Raw genomic sequence first — 20,334 nt, 5'->3', positions numbered from 1 at the left:
TATATAATTATATACACACTATATTTCCAAAAGTATTGGGTCACCTGGTCATAAGTACGGTATGTGATTTCTGAGCATTGCTTCCACATTTAGTCCCAATGTGCTCGTATAATTCCCTCCACTTTTCTGGGAAGATGTTTCACTAGATTTTGGAGTGAGCATATGGATATTTGTGTTTATCAGCCACAAGGGAATTCTGAAAGGCATCTTCTGATGTAGGTGAGAAGACCTGGGATGCAGTCAGCGTTCACATTCATCCCGAAGGTGTTCAGTACGAATGAGATCAGAGCTCTATAGCAGCAAGATCTTCCTCACCAAAGCATGTAAAGCAGATCTCCAAGGAGCTCAATTTGTGCACAGGAGCATCGCCATGCTGGAACAGGTTTTGAGTTTTCAAGTTCAAGTGAAATATTTATTACAGCGCCATCTAAAGACGTCCTGTACAATTGAGTGCCTCCAGTTTTGTGGTAACAGTTTGGAAAAGAACCACATGTAGCAGGAAAGGTCAGGTGAGCCAATACTTTTGGAAATATAGTGTGTGCATTCACAAAGATGATTCTGTTGGATTTCACTCGATTTCAGGAAATAGGAAACAGAAATGATGTGCATTTCTAATTAAATGCTACATGTTAATAAATATGCACAAATATTCTTACACATCTTTCTGGTAAACATTGCTAAAGCACCCAGAAAGCGATAAGATGAAATTTGTCGCTTTTAGATTCGGAATCATTAGCGAGCTGTTATTTCCGTTGTTTTTTATCTCTGACCCGCATGTGGGTTGGAGCTGAAATTTGATCTGCGGTTGGATAAGGGTCCTGTGATCTCCCTCACAGAAGGAGCTGATGCATAATGGACTTTTTTTTTTTCTCACCTAAATCTGAAGGTCAGTAAAATTTTTCTCTTTTGTCCAAATTCATGCTGGAGTCCAGCAAAGGAATTGTACTGAATTAAACTGCTTGAAATTGGGAAAAGATGGCAGTGATAAAAAACAAATTAAACAGTTATGCCTCTGGTGGAGTGAGACTGTGAGCTACTGCCACTTTTATAACAGGATAAGCATGTGCGCTTAAACAGGATTTTACAAACGCCATTACATCATAGTTTACCTGTAGATTATAGTATTTTATTAACTTACTATTATGTACTATAGTAAAATAATAATATACCAAAATGTAAAAAGTATTGTATGTGTGTGTGTGTGTGTGTAATAAAACTATAATATAGTAATTATATATTAAAATCGCAATATAGTACCATAGCACCCTAAAATAGATCCATCGTATTGTTATATACTGTAGGTGCAACATGCTGTAGTGAAACCATGGCAGACCTCTATAGTATACTGTAGTGTAATAACATACTATATATACTTTTAACGTACAACATTGCACAGCATTATATACTGTATACCACACAGTATAGCATAGTGAGGGTATAGTAAAGTATAGTGTAGTGCAGTATACTACTGTATAGTGTCAAATATAATATACCCACGTAATACTACTGTAAAATACTTTAGTACAACTGCAGTATTGAATTTGACAAACAAAGTATTAAACAGTAGTTATACCATTAAACAGTAGTTATAGTGTATCCAGAGAGTTTCACAGTATAGCGAAGTATAACCACGATAAACAGACGCCACCCCAAAAAATGCTATTTTATGTGTACAGTACTGTATTAACATTTTACTTTATTTTATAATTGATAAATGTTATTTTTATTCATACATTTTCATTATTTCAACATAAGACTCTATAAGAACAATCCCCTATAAGTGTTTTTGGGGGGATTACTATATATATATATATATATACAGTGAGGAAAATAAGTATTTGAACACCCTGCTATTTTGCAAGTTCTCCCACTTAGAAATCATGGAGGGGTCTGAAATTGTCATCGTAGGTGCATGTCCACTGTGAGAGACATAATCTAAAAAGAAAAATCCAGAAATCACAATATATGATTTTTAAACTATTTATTTGTATGATACAGCTGCAAATAAGTATTTGAACACCTGTCTATCAGCTAGAATTCTGACCCTCAAAGACCTGTTAGTCTGTCTTTAAAATGTCCACCCCCACTACATTTATTATCCTAAATTAGATGCACCTGTTTGAGGTCGTTAGCTGCATAAAGACACCTGTCCACCCCATACAATCAGTAAGAATCCAACTACTAACATGACCAATACCAAAGAGCTGTCCAAAGACACTAGAGACAAAATTGTACACCTCCACAAGGCTGGAAAGGGCTACGGGGAAATTGCCAAGCAGCTTGGTGAAAAAAGGTGCACTGTTGGAGCAATAATTTAAAAATGGAAGAAGCTAAACATGACTGTCACTCTCCCTCGGACTGGGGCTCAATGCAAGATCTCACCTCGTGGGGTCTCAATGATCCTAAGGAAGGTGAGAAATCAGCCCAGAACTACACAGGAGGAGCTGGTCAATGACCTGAAAAGAGCTGGGACCACCGTTTCCAAGGTTACTGTTGGTAATACACTAAGACGTCATGGTTTGAAATCATGCATGGCACGGAAGGTTCCCCTGCTTAAACCAGCACATGTCCAGGCACGTCTTAATTTTGCCAATGACCATTTGGATGATCCAGAGGAGTCATGGGAGAAAGTCATGTGGTCAGATGAGACCAAAATAGAACTTTTGGGTCATAATTTCACTAAACATGTTTGAAGGAAGAAGAATGATGAGTACCATCTCAAGAACACCATCCCTACTGTGAAGCATGGGGGTGGTAGCATCATGCTTTGGGGGTGTTTTTCTGCACATGGGACAGGGCGACTGCACTGTATTAAGGAGAGGATGACCGGGGCCATGTATTGCGAGATTTTGGGGAACAACCTCCCTCCCTCAGTTAGAGCATTGAAGATGGGTCGAGGCTGGGTCTTCCAACATGACAATGACCCGAAGCACACAGCCAGGATAACCAAGGAGTGGCTCTGTAAGAAGCATATCAAGGTTCTGGCATGGCCTAGCCAGTCTCCAGACCTAAACCCAATAGAGAATCTTTGGAGGGAGCTCAAACTCCGTGTTTCTCAGCAACAGGCCAGAAACCTGACTGATCTAGAGAAGATCTGTGTGCAGGAGTAGGCTAAAATCCCTCCTGCAGTGTGTGCAAACCTGGTGAAAAACTACAGGAAACGTTTGACTTCTGTAATTGCAAACAAAAGCTACTGTACCAAATATTAACATTGACTTTCTCAGGTGTTCAAATACTTATTTGCAGCTGTATCATACAAATAAATAGTTAAAAAAATAATATATTGTGATTTCTGGATTTTTTTTTTTTAGATTATGTCTCTCACAGTGGACATGCACCTACGATGACAATTTCAGACCCCTCCATGATTTCTAAGTGGGAGAACTTGCAAAATAGCAGGGTGTTCAAATACATATTTTTCTCACTGTATATATATATATATATATATATATATATATATATATATATATATATATATATATATATATATATATTCTTTTTCCCAGTATTGTGTAGTATGCAGTGGTGCCACTTTATATGTATATTGTATATTGTATATATTGTAAAGTATGTGAATTTATATACTATACAATACTGTTATGTACTGCACTATACTATTGTATAGTATTGTATAATGCAGTATTTGGGTATTATGTACATATATTGTATACACAGTACATAATATACCACATAATACTGCACTGCACCATACTGCACTACAGTGTGTGGTAACGTACAGTGCATTACAGTACGTAGCAGAATTGTATAGTATAGTACATTGTAAAGCGATATACTACAGTGCTGTATACTGTATATTACAGTATTTTATTGTATAGTGTACTAAATTGCACTGTAATGTAGTACAGTACTATAAAACACTGCACTTTACTATACTATATCATTTCATTACATACCATTTCATATACCTACTCGTATTGTCTTGTATCGTCTGTTTGGTCTTGTATAGTCCATGTATTGTGATATTTATCTCTGTACTTTCACCAACAGCTGGAACCAGATTCCTTGTGTGTGTCAAAACAATAAACCTGATTCTGAGTCTATATTATGAGTCACAAGTGTTAAACTTCACTTCACTGTGATGATTTTTATGCCATTTTATGGTTTCATTTTGCCACATAATATTCAAGCAAACAATGAAAACTGTTGCTACACACTTCTGGGCTGTCGTTAAGGGTTTACTTTCCTCGAATATTCCAGCTGTTGTAAAACTATCTCTGCATCACAGCATCACGGAGCAGACGGCGACCCTCACCTGTTACCGAGCTGTCTAAGTTGTCCATACTGGATCCCGGTGTGGTCTCCATGCCCCGGAGCGGCGGTGGTGACATCTCATAACCTTCGTCCTCCTCCTCCTCCTCCTCCTCGTCCTCATCTTCGTCAGGGAGATCTGTCTCGATGTCAGACATGAGGGTGCTGGACATGTAGCCCACAGGAGGAGCAGGGGCCTGAGGGGGAAACGAGCCTCCCTGCATGTGCCTGTGGAAAATTAAACACATCAGCAAACAGCTCAGACATTTCCATATTTGAGTGGGGGCTCAGACAGGATGTCAGCCAGAGACAAAAGGTGTCAAGAGACGCAGTGAGATGAATGGGAAACATGTTGAGGAGGAGGTATCTGTCATTGCAAATGTGCAATTCCTGGAACACTCTACGTCAAGCTTTAGACGAATCGGGACAATTCGGCTAATTCAACGTCGCCACGCTCTGCATGCTAACACAACGACCCCGCTAATTGCAGCTGAGGAGGACACAATACCGAGCTCCGCAGGCATTCCACGCACCGTAGCTGTCACCTTCTAAACAGCCAGGTCTGCTGACAGGCCCAGCGCGCACGTGTTAGTGTGTACGCGAGCGTCAATGTGAGCATCCTTCCCGATGCCTGGATTTGGATATAATAATGGGCTCTTCCCTGTTGTCAAAGATTTACTTGAAGCGACGTAGTCATTACTCAAGTTACATGACATTTCCTTCTTGACGAGTGGAGCCTGTTCCCCGTGAGGGAGTGCAGAAATGAACATGCGACAGTTCTCATAACTGAGTTACAGGATGACGCATGTGGCTTATTTGCTTTGCATGAAAGCCAGAAAAGAAGGAATAGTTCCTCTGCTCTCGCCGGCATGCACCAGCGGACGCGTTAAACAGGGCTTTAGCATTAATTCAGGCCCTGTTCATTTTTTTCCCTTTCAGGTCTAAAGAAAAAACTCAAACCAGAGCATTTTGTGATTAATTGGTTTTGCCAGGAAGTTAAATGTTGTGGTCATGCGGCTGGGTGAGATTCATATTTATACATCTAAAGAACTTTTTTATATGAATTACAGTCTGCATTGAGTTCATATTTCATTTCAGCATGCTATTCCTATCTATACTGTACAGGGAGAGAGGGAAAAAATAAAAGAAGGAAAGAAAGAAGGAAAGTGGAGGCAATACATACACAACATGCATAAAAGAATCAATGGAGATTGAAGTAAAAATAAAAACAAGGAGGAAAATGAATTAAGAAAAAAACAACAATGTGGAAAGACAAAAGAGCAAGTAAGTAAATTAGACAGGAGGAATGAAGGAAAGAAAAAAGAAGAGAACTTGAAAGAGAACAAATAGGACAGAAAGAAGAACAAATGACTTAAAAGGAAAGAACTGACTTTTTTTAAGAAATGTGAAGAATCGGAATAATAAAAAAAAACATGAAAACATGATAGAAAGAAGATAAGAAAATTATGGGAAAATCAAATGAAAGAAAGAAAGAAAGAAAGAAAGAAAGAAAGAAAGAAAGAAAGAAAGAAAGAAAGAAAGAAAGAAAGAAAGAAAGAAAGAAAGAAAGAAAGAGAAATCAAATGATAGAAAGCGATGGGGAAATAAATAGAAGAAAATAAAGGATGGAAAAGAAAAATAAAGGATGTATTTATTTATTTGTTTATATTGATTTTCTGTAACACTGTGGTGACACCATTAGGATATATTCTACCCAGACGCATCCCATGATGCTCCTCACCACGTCTGCTTGGCCATGTCCAGCTGGTACTGGCGGGCGAGCTCGTCCAGATGTGTGTGCAGCATGGGCTGCGTCTCGTCTCGAGGGGACGGAGTCAGCGTGGCCGTGGACTGCTTCCCGAAAGACATGGCTGCAGGAGATGAGGCCACGCCCCTAATGGGTGGAGTCGGTACACGCTCCTCCTCTTCCTCCAGCTCATCCTCCAGCCCCTGGTGCAGGTACGTCTGTACGGCCAGAGGGTGTCCCCACCCATCACTGTCATAACTACACACACACACACACACACACACACACACACACACACACACACACACACACACACACACACTGAGTGCATGAAGAATGGAAGCCCTATTTGGACGGGATTAGTTAAATCATACATTCTATCCTTTTTTATCATTCCTTTACTTATGCATTCTTTCTGTCTTTCTTTCTTTCATAAAGTTTAAACTTTTCTGTGCATGATTTTATTCATTCATTTATTTATTTATTTCTGTCTTCTTTCTTGTAGTCTTTTCTTCATTCCTTCATGCATTCCTTTAACCCTGCATTAATTCCTTTTATCCTTCATTCATTCCTTCACCAATCCCCACAGTCATTCTTTTTTTTTAATTCCTCCCTTCATTTATTCATTCCTTTCGTGATTCAGTCATTCATTTCTTCATATCCTTCATCCATTCTTTCCTTTCGTCATTTATTATTTTTGTGATTGTTCTTTCCTTCCTTTATTTTCTCATCCCTTCCTTTGTTCATTCCTCCCTTTCTCATCAGTTCTTCATTCGTTTATTCCTTCATCGATTCTCACAATCATTTCTTAATTAAATTTATTTATTTATTCCTTTCATCATCCATTCATATCCTTTATCCATTCTTTTCATTCTTCTCTTTACTTTTGGCATTCGTTCATTCTACATATCCTTAATCCATTTTTTTCTTCCTTCATCTTTCATTCATGTTCTTTGCCATTTCTCCCTTTGACTCTTCACTCCTTTCTTTGCTCACTTCGTCCTTTTGTCATTCTTTTATCCCTGTCTAGAGGTGGGTTTTTTGTTGCCGAAACCTGGCAACCCTCTGCACCATATCCACCAAGAGAACTGATTTATTTATTCAGTTCAACAGCAGAGTAAAACTCTTGGCTGCTCGACGTGCACTACACAGGCTAATATTTCCATATTACAATCGAGTCCATGCCATTTCGAGTCGTTTCTTTCTCTCCCAGAAGAACGAGTGCGTCCCGGCTTTCCTGGCGCTCGGCTCCTCTACGCTGTGCTAATACACATCATAAAGCCAAACACTCATTAAAAGAATTTGTCAGTGCGCAGCCCAGAGGACAGGAGACAGTTTTAATCTGAAGCCGTTAAAGACACGACTGAGATTTACAGCGCAGAAGAGTTCCTCATTTGCCAGATAGCCTATTAAGCCGGATGACTCTCCGAGATGGGAATTAATGGGGTCGAAAGGGGAGCGCACGTCTCGAGCAAGAGACTGAAGTGCTAAACCCATCCTGAGCACCGCTACTCAAACCCCAACGTCTCTGAACGCTCTCGAGGGAGAGGTTGAGTTTATGATGTGCGATTCTAAAACTTAAAAAAAAGCAAACAATCTCTTGCACATTTCAGGTTCCAAAACTGACTTTTGTTTCCTTCGGAATAAATCTCCCATTTTAGTCAATACGAGAAACAAAGTAACAGATGAAGAACGTCATGTTTTCCTAACCAATGCGGTTCTAACACAGTTTGCCAATATTTTTGAGCTCCGAACGTCATTCTGAGTGTTGCTAAAGAGGAAAGAGGAGTTCTCTGGGCCGTACCCTCCTCCGTCGTGGTGCTCGGTGCTGAAGTGCTCCAGCTCGGTGCCTGGTAGAGGATGGATAGGAGGAGGTGGGAGAGGGACGTTCGCCCAGTTGGAGCCGTTGGTCTTCGCGGATTTGGTTCCTACTTTGGTCTTTTTCTTCTTTCCTCCTTTTCCACCTAAAGACAAGCGGGAAAAAGTGGAAGCAGAAAACGTCAGAACTTTCAGTTTCTTTTAGTTCATCTCCTGCAGTTTATCTGCACCTCAAAGCATTCTGTCACAACACCACTCCTGAGACAGGAGGTACAGCTCCTCTCCTCTCCTCTCCTGTCTGCTCTCATCCTGTCCTCACTCATCCTCTCCTCTCCTTTTCCTCTTTGTCCTCTCTTCTCTAACCCTGTTCTCACTCATCCTCTCTTTTTTTCCTTTGGTTCTCTTTTCCTTCTATGTTCTCATTTATCCTCTCGTTTCTTTCAGTCCTCTCTTCTTTTCCTCAGTCCTCTCCTCCTCTCCTCTCCTCTCCTCTTCTCCCCTCTCTCTCTGTCCTCACTCATCCTCTCCTCTCCTATTTCTCTGTCCTTGCTCATCCTCTCCTCTTCTGCTCCCTTTACTCTACTCCTCTTTTCTTCTGCTATACTTTCTTCTCACATTTCCTCTCTCCTTCTCCACTCTCCTTTCATCTCATCATCCACCTTACTTTTATATCCTCTAATTTTCTCTTCTTTTATCTCTTCTTCTTTTTTCTCACTCTCCTACTCCTCTTTCTCCTCTGTCCTTTCTTCTCCCCTTGTTTTTCCCTCACCCTCATTCCCCTTCTTTTCACCCTCTCCTCTCCTCCCTTTCCTCCTCTCCTCTCCTCTCCTCTCCTCTCCTCACCTCCCTTTTCTCCTCTCCTCTCCTCTCCTCTCCTCTCCTCTCCTCCTAGTTTCAAGTCGTTTTTATATTTAAAAAAAGAGTGTGAAATGCAAAACAGTGCACCAGCCCTTCATCTGACCTTTTCTCTGACTACAGCACTGATAAACTGTTTCACAATACGACAACCTGTCAAGACGCGGTTTAAAATAACGCTCGCTCCCTGGGAGACCGATCAGAACCCGAGAACTAAACAGATTGTAATGTGAACGCTTGGACGTCCAGATCTGGAGCTGCAGCACTGGCAGGATTGATCAGGCGGAATGATTAACGCTCTACACCCAAACTCTTAACTCTGCATGTTCCTCCTCCTGTGGCTCTACTCGAGCGTAAAATAGCTTTTCCTGATGTAGCCAAATCGCAACGCGGCACGGCCACGGACCACGCTGGAATCTGTCATCTTCTGCCTTTCTTCTTCGAGAGCGATCTATATTTTGTGCTCGGTGGCTAAAAACGGTTGCTTTTTCCCCCCGCTGCACGCTGCGGTTTTGTGCTCAGACGTTTCGTACCACGCCAGAACTCGGGTTAGAAATGAAATCTTTAAAAAAAGAAAAACAACTAACATTTATATATGAATTATAAATGAGGTTTCAATGTAGATACTTTTTTTGACGTTTAATCGACAGTAATGCAGAAAAACTTTCTCTTTCTTTTTTTCATCACTTCAAGCTTAAATCTCCATAATATATAATGGCAAAAGTACCCGATTGGTCAGTCCAGCCATGTGTGGTTCTTTTCCCAAACTGTTATCACAAAGTTGGAGGCACATGAGTGTATAAGACTCCTTAACTAGGAGACCCAAATCTGTTCCAACATGACAATGCCTCTGTGCTTCAGGAAGATCTGCTGCTATAATGCTCCTCACATCACCAACATCAGGACCTGACTTTACCAACACTCAATCTCCAACATCTAGAACATCTTCTCAGAAGTGTGGAGTTTATTATAAGAGCAAATGGGGACTAAATGCGGAATGCTCCAGCTCGATTTGTGTGGAGATTGTGGATCTTCAAAGGGAAGTTCCCAACTCCATGGAGAAACCTTGACAGAAACCAGACACAAAAGGGAATCCCTCCTCATCAGGGTCGCACCAAATATCCATTTATTACAGTGTAGTTCTGTTAAGGTGTGCAGTGATAGAGATAAAACCTGTGATCCTGAGCCATTGTAGACTGCTGACATTAATTACAGCCCAAATCCATCCTCTGTATTTTCATGGATCCCCAGGCTGTGATGCGAGTGTTGGTCATTGGGTGCCTATACTTTTGCTTGTGTAGTGTAATATTTCTTTAGACTTTTGCTTAAATACTTTTCTCACGCCTGGAGAGAGTAACAGGAAGCGAGACGGAGAGATCAAATCCGGAGCGGGTAAAATCAGATTTCTCATGTGGTGATGTAAGGTGATCCAAGGAGATGTTTGGGTCGTATCTTGTTCCAGAACGATGGCGTCCGAGAAAGCGGAGTTCCACGTTGACTGAGCGCTTTTGTTCCACCAGCGTCCGGGGGTTGAGACGGAGGTGTCAAACGAAGACGAATAAAGCTTTCGAGCAATAAAAAATAGCAACAGGCCGAAGGCACTAGTGACCACGGTGAAGGAGGAAGAGGAGGAGAAGTGGGGGGAAGTAATTGAGTTTCCTAATCGTTCCTCTGGGCGACACTTCGGCTTCGGCCAATAAATGGAGAGATGGCGTGATCGCTCAATCACTGCCTCGCTTCCTCTGTCCACATCTCTCTCCCTCGCTCTCTCTCTCTGGTGAACATCAATATTGTGAACAGCACACTGCTGAGGAGCTCAGCCCCGGCCTGAAATTACAGCCAGTGCTGGCAGGAAGCGAATAAACCGCGAATGAAGCCTTTTTCGAAGCCAAACACCAGGCTGCGACTCAAAGGGGCAGTGTTTGGAAATGAAGGACGGATCTTTAGTTCGTCTGCGAGCACAAAGTTGAGTTTTATTAGCCGAGCTGAATCGAGAAGGAGGCTCTCAGGAGCGATGTGTCAAAACACTTCGTTTTGTGCGTCTGAAGCGTTTGAACGGAGAATTTCATGCATTTCAACAAGGAAGGGCTTGTGAGGAGAACGTGCCACGTATTCAACCATCAGCTCTATTCAGCAGCTCTGAGTTTTCACCTTACCTTTCATTTCCCTGCCTTTCTCTCTCTCTCTTTCTCTCTCGGCTCTTTCAACAAATCCGTGACTCATGCTTTCAAATCCTTGGCCTACTTACTGAGTTTCCTGAAAAAAAAGTACTTTTGTTTGCCTATGAATACTTACTTGATTCGTTTAGAGAAAAATAAGGACAAAAGAAAGTAGCTGAGATGCGGAACTCGATTTTATCTGCTCCATTACACACTGGAAATTTGTGGGAGGAGTTAAATATATATATTAAAAAAATTTACAAATATTACAATTTGATAAGAACTTTCAGTTTTAATGGGAAGATGTTCCAATAGATTTTGTGGAGATGTTTAAGAGATCCATTTAGACACAAGCGTGTGATTAAAGTCAGGTACTGATGTAGGTGAGGTGAGAAGACCTGGGGTGCAGTCAGCATTCACATTCACTGTTCAATAGGGTTGAGGGTCAGTGCTCTATAGCAGGAGATCTTCCACTCCAACCCATGTAGAGCAGATCTTCATGGAGCAGGCTTTGTGCATTGTGATGCTGGAACAGGTTTGGGTCTCCAAGTTCAAGTGAAAGGAAAATGTCATGCTTCCACATGAATAGACTTGAATAACAATTAGGTTCCTCTGACTATGTGGTAACAGTTTGGAGAAGAGCCATGAATGATTGGAAAAATCAGGTCTCCCAGGTGAACTTTTTTCCATATAGTGTATATACAGTTTTTTTTTCAATGTAGCAATGATTATGTTAGAAATAATGATGAATAAACTCGTGCCTCGACTTTTCCTGACCTGCACTATGTTCTTGCATCAGTAGAATTACCTAAAGTTCAACAAAATGCTCTGTTTATCTTAATGTATAGTCTCTAAGCATGGGTAAGCACGATTACTACTCGAAGAATTTATACTAATCTGTCTGATTCAAGACGACATGAGAAAGAAACCTTGAGAGGAACCAGATTTTAAAGACTTCTTCAGGGTTTTGGCAAAAGAAAACAATTAGATTTTATTTGTCGCATATACATTGGAGTCAGAGTGCAAGGTCAGCCATGATACATTGCCCCCCAGAGCACTGAAGGACAAGGGCCTTGCTCAAGGGCCCCAAAGTAGCAGGGGCTTCAACCCAAAATCCAAAACCTCAACTCTTGAGCCACCAGTGCAGTCTAAGTTGGATAAAACACTTGCATTTGCATTTACAGCATTTGGCTGATGCTCTTATCCACAGTTTTTGCAGTTACACGGCTGAGCAGTTGAGGGTTGAGGGCCTTGCTCAAGGGCCCAGCAGTAGTAACTTGGTGGTGCTGGGATTTGAACCCATGACCTTCTGATCAGAAGTCCAACATCGTAGAAATATAGGAATGGGCCAGGTTTTTGTTTAGATTCTCTTCCTCAAATGATTTCAGGAAGTTCAGAAAGTTTTTAAAAACATTTTTGTTTTAAAAGGTGAACCTTTTGCCTGCACTTCTGCATTCACTGTAACATGCATGTGGTTACGGTATCACCGCCTTGGATCACTAAGATGCTTTTTGCACTTTACTGTCTCTATACTTGTACTCATTTACGGCATTTGGTGGATGCCCTTATCCAGAGCGACTTACAGTTCACTCATTCATTCATCTGAGCAGCGAAAGGGTTAAGGGCCTTGCTCAGGGGCCCAGAAGTAGCCGCTTGGTGTGGCTAGGATTTGAACTCATGACCTTCAGAGCCAAAGTCCAATGCCTTAAACACTAAGCTCCAGATAAACTCATCCAAAAATATTCTTTCTTTTAATGAATATTCAGCCTCAGAGAAACAGCGAACTCTATGTGCCCAGTTGCTCCACGGTGCATTTCTTATCGAAACGTAATCCGACGTATCTGCAATTAAAATTTCGTTCGTTAAGAGTTTGTAGAGCTCTCCTAATTATTCGAGATAGCAAGGTAAAACTGTCCCGAGGCGAACAAATCGAGTGCATGTGTTAGTTCGGGAAACAACCGAGAGCAACTTGGCCTGTGGCCTCGCTCTTTGTAAATGCAAATGTACGCCTCGGCTATCCGCTCAATCTTGTCATTTTTCAACCCAGTAGCTCTCTTTTTTTTTCTCTCTCTCTCTCTCTCTCTCTCTCTCTCTCTCTCTCTCTCTCTTTTTCTCTCACACACTTTTTTCTTTCTAAACCATCGGAAAGTGAAACAGGAGGTAGAGATATCATGGCCGCTCAGACTTCCGTAGTAAATGGACCAAATTGTACTTCCTGAGGCGCAAAAAAACCCGCTCTGGATCCCGCCGAGCGTAACGACACACAGAGCTGCATTTCCTCTACTCCTTTCTATCCAATTTCATAGAAAAGTATTTATTTTTAAAAATACCACCAAACCACCAAGATCATAATATTACGTGTAAAATGATGCATCTTGGATTTGTTTCGATGGCGGTTGTTCATGATCTTGAGATCGATCCATATTCAAATCATTCAGGTTCACGTTCTACCATATTTTTTGAAGTAGCTGAAATACTTTTCGTTTAAATCTTCCCTCGAGTCCTAATTGAGTTGTTTTACACATGCAATGACATCTTCGGTGAGATCCATGTCTCAGGCTTGTTGTTTTACTGACTGAGAGAAAGAGAGAGAAAGTGGAAAACTGGAAAGACGTTACCTCAGGTTCTATAAACGACAGAGTCATGATTCAGTGCTCGGGTTTTATTATTGGTGAAGGATGAGAAGGACGAGAGCAGTTTCGAATTTCAGATAATTCTTACAGTTCTTGATTCTTTTTGGTCAATGAGGTTTTGGATTCTGATTGGTCTGCAGATGTTGGTGTTAAATTTCATTAGACATTAAAGTAACAACTCTTCAACTTCACGTGCCATGGAAACGAATTAAAACTGTTATATGCTGAAATTCTTGACCTGGTGATGAAATTTTCTTTCGGATGTGGTTAAAATCTATCCATCCAGCTATTCAGCCATTCACTGTCTGTCTGTCTGTCTGTCTGTCTGTCTGTCTGTCTGTCTGTCTGTCTGTCTGTCTGTCTACCTATCCACCAACCCATCTATCTATCTATCTATCTATCTATCTATCTATCTATCTATCTATCTATCTATCTATCTATCTATCTATCTATCTATCTATCTATCTGTCTGTCTGTCTGTCTGTCTGTCTGTCTGTCTGTCTGTCTGTCTGTCTGTCTGTCTACCTATCCACCAAACTATCTATCTGTCTGTCTGTCTGTCTGTCTGTCTGTCTGTCTGTCTGTCTGTCTGTCTGTCTGTCTGTCTGTCTGGGCCCAGTAGTTGTATCATGAAGATAAATAGATGTTGTTCTGGAGAAGTGCGGCTGAAAATTGCTGTAAATATAAACTTTGGTCCATTTCGTATCAATATTTGTCTCCTTATGGAAGACACAGTGCAGAAACATCATTAGAGGAAGCAGACATCAGTGCAAAAGCAAAGTTTCCTCAGCGCTCGGGTTAATGACACATTCACTCATGAATCGTACTGTCAGTTAGTTCATCAATAAATCACACAATTAGCTGTGAAATGTTACTGTTTACTTCTCAGTAAAGGGAATATGGTGTCTCCTATTTCTCACAGATTTATAATGAAATCATCATCATCATCACCATCATCATCACCATTAACCTGCTTTATCTGGTGCACTGTTATTTACTGCATACTCACTCTCACTTCCTTTTTTTTTTTTTTTACCTTCCCTTCATTCCTTCCTCAACTGCTTCAATTTTTTCTTCATTTACTCTCTCTCTCTCTCTCTCTCTCTCTCTCTCTCTCTCTCTCTCTCTCTACCTTATTCCCTCACTTCCTTAATCTATGTACTAGTTAATTAGTTCATTTTATCTATTTTTATTTTATATTTACATGTACTCACCTTCATCCACTCCCACCCTCCATTTTCCATCATTTATTCTCTCCTTTCCTTTATCTTACCTTTCATTCTTTGTTCATTTTACTTTCCTTTACTCCAATGTACCTTCATCCCTTCCTTTCCTACACGTTTCTTACCTTCTTTCCTTCCATATTACCTGTCTTTCCTCTATCTTTCTTTTTCTTTCTGTCTTTTTTCCTTCCTTATTTTCTTCCCTTGATATTTTCTTTCTTTCACTCATGCTGGCTTCATTTTCCTTCCTTCCTTCTATCATCCTTCCTTCATTCCTTTGCTCTACCTTTTCTTCCTCTCTTCCTCCTCCCCTCTATCTTCCCTCTCTACTTTTCTTTCTTTCTTCCCTATCTTTCCTTCCTCCGTTCCTTTCCTAAATCTCTCTATTTTTCCCTTTCCCTCTTTCATCTATTATTTCTCATTCCTTCCAATCACTTTTATTTCATTCTTTATTCCTTCCAATCATTTTTATACTAATTTCCACACTTCCAAATATTTTCCACACTTCCTTTTTCTTCCTTAGAGTGAGATGGACTGATCAGGAGAAGCAGGAAGGACCTGAAGGGACATGATGGATATGAAGGAGCAGTTAGAATGGAGCTGGAGAAAAAAAAGGAAGGAAGGAAGGAAGGAAGAAGGAGAAAAGAGGAAGCAGGAAGGAGAAAGAGAAAAAAGGGGGTTGAGGTGTGGACTGTGGTGGATCCTGAATCAGTGAGATACCGACCTGTGAGGCTGCCGCTCCGCTCTGAACTATTGTGGGAACTGGTGGTGCTGAAATCCTGTGATTGGTTGTGTGGCATTCTATTACACAATCCATCAGCCAATCGGTAGTCAGGAATGAAAAGGAGTGCTAGTGGGGTCGAAGGTCAAAAACAGTGGCGTCAGGTGAGAGGCAAGACAAGCACAAGCGCATGCAGAACGTGCAGTTAGAGCGACAGCCCCGTGCCACACACACACACACACACACACACACACACACACACACCACACACACACACACACACACACATACATACACTAAACACACACCACTCTGTAATTCTGCTACAGAGTCCAGACTTTCTATAAAACTATGAATCTCCTAAAACACATTCATGAAACATCTGATGCACGTTAGTGCGTCCAACCTGAAACAAAGATCCACAAAGATTTATTCTGCACTAAAGAAAGAAATGTTCCAAAAAAATTAATGTAATTTTATCATTTGAAATTAAAATGTTTATAATAAATTATTATGAAAATAAACTTTTTTTTATTTTTTTCTTTAAACCAGTTTGTTACACATTCATTTAGGTATTTATTCATTGACTGATATATATAAAACTATCCATCCATCCATCCATCCATCCATCCATCCATCCATCCATCCATCCATCTGCCTATCTATCCATCCATCCATCCATCCATCCATCCATCCATCCATCCATCCATCCTTCCATCCAAACATCCATCCATCCATCCATCCATCCATCCATCCATCCATCCATCCATCCATCCATCTGCCTATCCATCCATCCATCCATCCATCCATTCCTCCATCCATCCATCCATCCATCCATCCATCCATCCATCCATCCATCCATTCACTCACCCACCCATCTATCCATTCATCCATCTATCCATTCATCCACCCTTCCATCCATCCATTCATCCATCCATCCATCCACCCTTCCATCAATCAATCCATCCACCCATTCACTCTTCCATCAATCCATCAATCCATCAATCTATCTATCTATCTATCTATCTATCTATCTATCTATCTATCTATCTATCTATCTATCTATCTATCTATCTATCTATCTATCTATCTATCTATCTATCTGTAAACGTCTTTTTTAAAGCATTTATTTTGAATAAACCTGCAGCAGCACATTTTAGCTTTAATCTGGATTAAATTTGTATAAAACACATTTTTTATAAACTCTCAGGATGAAACAGAACCTGTGATTTAATCCTTTTCTGAGCTTCACATTAAACTCAACTCAACTCCATTGTGTTCAACATTGTGAGCAAAATAAAAATGAATTGTTAATATATTTGGATTCTGCGTCTGGGGTGTGTAAAACCGAAGGCCTTCCCACGGCTGACCTGCGAGTCCCACCACGCCCACCGATCCCAATCAATCCCAGGTAATTAAGGCTTTAATTAGAGGTTAAGATTTTAATAGCATGTTTAAAGCGAATTGGTGCAACACAAATCCTCCGTTATTTGTTTATTGTATTTCCTGCTCTAACGCACCCACGCTGACTCGAGGCGGACGGTTAATTAGCTTAGCGTAATTACTGGAGTTGTGTTTAAGAGAGAAATAAAATATACGCAGGACAGGACTTGCAGGATTACGGATGTGATCTACAGACTAGTGAAAAGAAATAAAAATAAAAATGATTGGAGTAATCTAAAGCAGGGTTTTCCTCAAAGGATGTACAAAGCTTAGCTTTATTAGCCATTTGTCACACTTCTGAATGATCGCAGACACAACGGCTAGACCTGAAATTGGAGGAAATCTCCAGAGAAAAAAAAAAACGGCCTCGTTTCAGAAATTGGCCCCGTGACACAAACGACACATCCAACACACATAACACATACACACACCATAAAACACTCCATGCTCGCTCTCTGTCACTACTCACTGTTGTTGCAGGAGTTCTTATCAGGCAGCGAGTAGCCCAGGTTGGCCATTTCCTGCTTGGCCTGGAGCGAGCTCTTCCACTGGGCTTCGGGAAGATCCACCGCCAGCTCGTGGATGCTGTTGGAGTGGAGGATCTGCGTCGTGGCATACGGCGTGGCCTGAGACGCCGGGCTCGCGCTGCCAAACCCTGACTTAGTGGTAAAGTCGATGCTGCTGTAGATCGCGCCGTCTGACATCATGGTACCCGTTTTATCCGTCTGACCCGCGGGCATGACGTCTGCAAAAGAATGGGGAGATCAAGAGGGATGAACAATGTATATGTGGAGTAGTGTCTATTGCGATTTATTTGTGAGACAGTATTTTATTGTTATAGGACTTCATAAGCTGTTAATGACAAGTGACCAGTTATTTTGGCCCAATATAGTGGTGATATAGTAGGAGAAACGTTGTGGGACATGATGTCATTGTATAAAATGATTTTAATTGAGTGCAGTATTTATAGGGTTACATAAGACCTACATATGCCCTTTATGACAACTGACTAGATACTTCAGTCTGTTATAGTGAGAGATTAGCTTTCACTGTATAAGGCAATATTTCAACTGATAGCAGTGTTTATAAAACTGCTTCTGCTACAGATACAATACATGGCAACATTGTAGAACAATTGTAATAGGGCTTAATACCAACTACATAAGCCAGTTAACACCCAAAATCCTAGGAGATATACCTGTCACTTTTCTTATGTATGTGTTATGTAGCCCCAAAAACGCTGATTTTAGGTAGAGCCCCCCAAACAAACAAACAAAAACTAAGTGATGACTGATGCGGGTATATATATATATATATATATATTCGGGGGGTCTTACAACGTAACCCCTGTGAGTTCCGGGAGACCACTGTATGTAGGTTCATGGCAAGTGTCTGATGTCATGTAGAGGTTACATACAGTAGGTGCTATGAGCTGTTATGGGTTACGTAGAGGCTATGTAGGGGTTAAAAATGTATTATGCAGAGGTTATGTAGTTGTTATGCAACTGTTATGTAGTTGGGGTTGTAGAGCGTTATAGAGGTCTTATGTAGCGGCTAACGAGCCACAGATGTTTTCTCCTTATATATTTTTTATTTCTGTATTTTTTCAGGTCATACAAAATCTTGATTCGATCCCTGCTCAAAAACGCACAGCACTGACACTCTTCATGCATATGTGTGTGTGTGTGTGTGTGTGTGTGTGTGTGTGTGTGTGTGTGTATGAGCCCACTGAGGGGGAGATGATGTACAGTCACGACAGAAGCATCCACATCTGTGCCTCTCAAGCTGCGTCTGTCCTTCACGACTCGATGCCCATCTCAGGACCATCGTTTCTTTCCTACACTCTCTCTGCACTCCTCCTTCTCTCTTGCTCTCTCTCTCTCTCTTTATGCAGATGGATGGAGCGCTCTCCATTACTCTCCAAATGACAGCACACTGCCAGGTGCCGAGATAGGAGTGTCTCAATGCTGTGATGTATAAATGTGTATTCAAACAAAAGCAGGCCATAAGCAGACAAATCTACAGCTCCTTATCATCTCCTTCATCAACATGCTGTGATCATCTAAATTCCTGTACAGCATTTCAAATGAAGTGTGATGGCTTGGCGCGGTGCCGCCACCAGGTAACTGTTTTGCTGCATCATTAAAACATGGTTATTGTGTCATAACATATAAGAGCCTATCAGGTTACAGGATGCAAATGAGGGTGAGGTACAGAGCATCCGGAAAGCATTAACTGCGCTTTACCTTTTCCACATTTTATGTTAAAGTCTTATTCCAAAATGGATCAAATTCATTATTTTCCACAAAATTCTATAACAATACCCCATAATAACAACGTATTAATCACATGTACATTATCTTGGCTGTGTTCAGGGTCGTTGTTCTGTTGAAAGATAATCCTTCGCCTCAGTCTGAGCTCCAGAGCGCTCTGTAGCAGGTTTTCATCAATGATGTTTCTGTATATTGCTGCGTTCATATTTCCCTTGATCCTGAAAGGTCTCCCAGTGCCTGCTGCTGAAAAACGTCCTTACAGCATGATGCTGCCACCACCATGCTTTACTGGAGGGATGGTACTGGCCAGGTGATGAGCGGTGCCTGGTTTCCTTCAGACATGACGTTTAACATTCAGGCCAAAGAGTTCAATCTCTGTTTCTTATGGTCTTAGAGTCCTTCAGGTTTCTTTAGGTAAACTTCAGGCAGGCTGTCATGTGCCTTTTACTGACTTGCTTTCATCTGGCCACTCTACCATATAGGCCTAATTGGTGGAGTGCTGCAGAGATTGTTGTTCTTCTGGAAGATTCTCCTATCTCCACAGAGAAATGCTGGAGCTCTTTCAGAGTGACCGACCGACCGACCGACCGACTGACCGACCGACCAACCGACCGCCTGCCGTCCGTCCGTCCATCCATCCATCCAAGTTTTTATTCTTTTAAAGCCACCTAAAGCACTTCAATTACTATCAATCTGTCTGTCTGTCTGTCTGTCTGTCTGTCTGTCTGTCTGTCTGTCTGTCTGTCTGTCTGTCTGTCTGTCTATCTATCTATCTATCTATCTATCTATCTATCTATCTATCTATCTATCTATCTATCTATCTATCTATCTATCTATCTATCTATCTATCTCATGTGATTATACTGACAAGGTGATTTAAAGTCCAGACATGAGACTGTCAGCAAAATTACACAATATACAATAATGCTAGTAGATCAGCAGGTTTATAGGACAACATGACACCTACAGAAGCCCTTCATGATAAATGAAGAGACATGGGAGAGGTTCAGTGGTTCAGCGTTCTACATAAAACGTGTTCATTTTACTTTACTACATAGCAACACTTTAACAAACTGTTCATAGAGCTGCACCTACATAAAAATGCGGTAGGTTGATAATGTTGTGAAACTGAGTGAGCTGTTGTTGGATTAATGTGCTAATCGCCAGTCAGAAGGTAATGAAGCACGTGCAGA

The 20,334-nt window shown here is 41.0% G+C and overlaps 1 protein-coding gene across 44 annotated transcripts in view; it reads right to left on the bottom strand.

Annotated features, from left to right (window-relative positions):
* The window catches only part of robo2 (roundabout, axon guidance receptor, homolog 2), a 554,737-nt gene that overhangs the window by 14,456 nt on the left and 519,947 nt on the right, over positions 1-20,334 (bottom strand). For 33 of the 44 annotated variants that reach the window (XM_083547769.1, XM_083547778.1, XM_083547745.1 and 30 more), the window contains 5 exons: positions 17,338-17,613; positions 15,429-15,554; positions 7,821-7,980; positions 6,011-6,274; positions 4,274-4,497 (listed from right to left, as the gene is read on the bottom strand). In XM_083547769.1, coding sequence (XP_083403895.1) covers positions 4,274-4,497; positions 6,011-6,274; positions 7,821-7,980; positions 15,429-15,554; positions 17,338-17,613 — 1,050 coding nt within the window. The remainder of the gene's footprint in view (positions 1-4,273; positions 4,498-6,010; positions 6,275-7,820; positions 7,981-15,428; positions 15,555-17,337; positions 17,614-20,334) is intronic. The other 11 variants (XM_083547753.1, XM_083547755.1, XM_083547779.1 and 8 more) reach the window with 1 other exon arrangement.

This window comes from Silurus aristotelis (genome assembly GCF_946808225.1).
Source record: "Silurus aristotelis genome assembly, chromosome: 8".
NCBI classification, from domain to species: domain Eukaryota; kingdom Metazoa; phylum Chordata; class Actinopteri; order Siluriformes; family Siluridae; genus Silurus; species Silurus aristotelis.
Note: the sequence above shows the minus strand (reverse complement) of the source record. Positions and strands in the feature narration are given on the sequence as shown.